Source organism: Vitis riparia, chromosome 3 (genome assembly GCF_004353265.1).
Source record: "Vitis riparia cultivar Riparia Gloire de Montpellier isolate 1030 chromosome 3, EGFV_Vit.rip_1.0, whole genome shotgun sequence".
Lineage (NCBI taxonomy): Eukaryota > Viridiplantae > Streptophyta > Magnoliopsida > Vitales > Vitaceae > Vitis > Vitis riparia.
The window spans coordinates 3,842,065-3,844,190 of record NC_048433.1 but is presented as its reverse complement, the minus strand read 5'-3'; the positions used below and the strand labels follow the sequence as shown (position 1 = coordinate 3,844,190).

Genomic DNA, 2,126 nt, shown 5'->3' with positions numbered 1-2,126 from the left:
ACTTATTTTTTTAATATATTTTTAAAAATATGTTTGAAAGTGATTTTTCGAAACACTTTTAATATTTTTAACACTTAAAAATATTTATCATCATCGGACTCACTCAGTAATGGAATTGGAATCAAAATTGGCATAAAAAAATGAAATGAAAATACATAAATTGAAATTTGAATGAAAATTGATATAATATATGATGGGTTTAATAATTAATTGGTTGATAACCCATTTAACTAAATGTTTGACTTGGAAAAAAAATATAATTCCATGTAAACCCTTGAAATTTGTAGTGAAAAAGGAAAAATACACAAGTGCCCGGTCCCTCATCAGTCATCGCAATTACATCATTTCAAAATGAAACCAAAACTGACAAAATATGTTCACCATTTTGCCCTTTCCAAAATATCCATTAACACCCCTGGAAAACCTATGCTAGTACAGTGGGCTACGAAGAGGGAGGCCTTTGCGCTTGCTAACTGAGCGAGGGGTAATTCGGTCACAAAAATTTGCCACCGCGACTCGGGTGGACCGTTTCTTCCGCGTAACCTTCTCCGTCGTAGCCGTACATCCGACATTTAAGCACCCAATGCCACCGTCACCGTCACAGCAGGAGCCAGACGACGTCGTATTGCGAGACGAGACCTCAGCGTCCAATACTGAGCCGGGCGTCATCTGCGACTCCTCGAGATTCGCGCACCCCAAATCCAACGGCTGCAGGCACTCGCAGTCGTAAATGTACCTCGAAACCGGCCGTTCCATGTCTACCGCATGCCGTACCTGAGAAAAACCATCGGTAAACCACTCGGAAAACCGCTCTTGTTTCACAAAACTGCTTGTGTTTCACTTTTTTCTTCTTTTAATAGTAAATTTGGTACCTTGCAAGCTAGAGAGCAGAATTGGTACGGCTCTTGAAGAGTTCTCTGGCAGGAACTGCAGAAGCTGCCGGAGCATTTGATGGGGCGTGTTTGGGGCCTGTGGTTTAGGAAAACCACTCTCGAACTGTTGGTTATGTACGACTGTGGAATCGAAAATCGACTTTTTTTATCAACCCAAATCAGGAAATCGGAAATTCACCAATACCCAGATGGGAAACTAATCGGATTTTTCACGACTTGAATTTTACCTGAACGAATCTGCAGTCGAACAATTTCTCCATGTCATCGAGCCGAACGACGTCGTTGTAGACATACCTACGAACCTACCCCACAAAGAGATGAATCAGAGAACAGAATTGAGAGAGAGATACAGAGAGAGATGGGGATGAGTGAGCGTGGAGATAAATTACCAACCTGAAGCAAACGGTGAGAGTCGTGAAGAGGGAGGCAGTGGGGGCAGAGAGTGAGGCAGCAATCCAAACAGAAAATATTTTTCTCGTTCTTCCTGGAGTGGGGGTGGAGGTGGCAGGGAGAGAAGAATTTTTCAGACAAGAGGAAGAAAATCCATGAAGAATTCATTGTGGAATGGGGGCTGCGAAGGGCGAAAGGCGGAGGCAGAAGGCGGAAGGTGGAACTGGTGGAAGTGTTTTAAGAGGGAAATCAAATAACAGAGATTTGTGAGAGCGACAGATGAATGTGGAGGCTGAGGTTGGGGTGGGGGTGGGGGCCTGCGACTGTGTATTGTCAGGGGTTTTTATGTAGTTTTGTCTTTGTTGGTGGTGTATGTGTCCCAGACTCTCACTGCCTGCCGCTTCTGCTACTGCGGCGCTCTCCGCAGTCCTGCAAACCCCCTCCTGCGCACTTCAATAATCTCACCATACGAGAATTGCTTTCCTCACCATCCATTTCTACATTTAAAAAACAAAAATTGTTATTATTAATGACCATGCCTTCCAAGTTTATTTAATATTGTTTTAGTCTTGAAAAATTCCAAAACTTGTTTTGTAGCTGTTCTTTGAAAAAATAAATTAAAAATAAATTTTTAAAAATTATTTTCTAATGTTTTATGTAACAAAAAAATTTAATATTGTTATTATTAATGAGCCTTCCAAGTTTATTTAATATTGTTTTAGTTTTGAAAAATACCAAAACTTGTTTGGTAGCTGTTTTTCAAAAAAAAAAAAAAATTTAATTAATTTTAAAGAAATTTCTAATGTTTCATATAACAAAAAAATTTGTTTAAAAATTAAAATG

The 2,126-nt window shown here is 39.8% G+C and overlaps 1 protein-coding gene across 1 annotated transcript; it reads right to left on the bottom strand.

The window, feature by feature from the left end:
• Window positions 1–243: 243 nt before the first annotated feature.
• On the bottom strand, window positions 244–1,729 carry LOC117911446. Its single transcript, XM_034825825.1, has 4 exons — window positions 1,287–1,729; window positions 1,121–1,195; window positions 873–1,013; window positions 244–774 (listed from the first exon to the last, which is right to left on the bottom strand). Exons 1-4 carry the CDS (start codon window positions 1,449–1,451, stop codon window positions 430–432), a joined length of 726 nt encoding a protein of 241 aa, XP_034681716.1. The 5' UTR covers window positions 1,452–1,729; the 3' UTR covers window positions 244–429.
• Window positions 1,730–2,126: the final 397 nt, after the last annotated feature.

Excerpts from the sequence above, each read along its gene's own strand:
- LOC117911446 (XM_034825825.1), bottom strand. The coding sequence starts at position 1,451 with ATGAATTCTTCATGGATTTTCTTCCTCTTGTCTGAAAAATTCTTCTCT. Across the intron at positions 1,014-1,120 it reads TCGACTGCAGATTCGTTCAG|TCGTACATAACCAACAGTTC; the intron begins GTAAAATTCAAG and ends TCGATTCCACAG. Across the intron at positions 775-872 it reads TCTGCTCTCTAGCTTGCAAG|GTACGGCATGCGGTAGACAT; the intron begins GTACCAAATTTA and ends GGTTTTTCTCAG.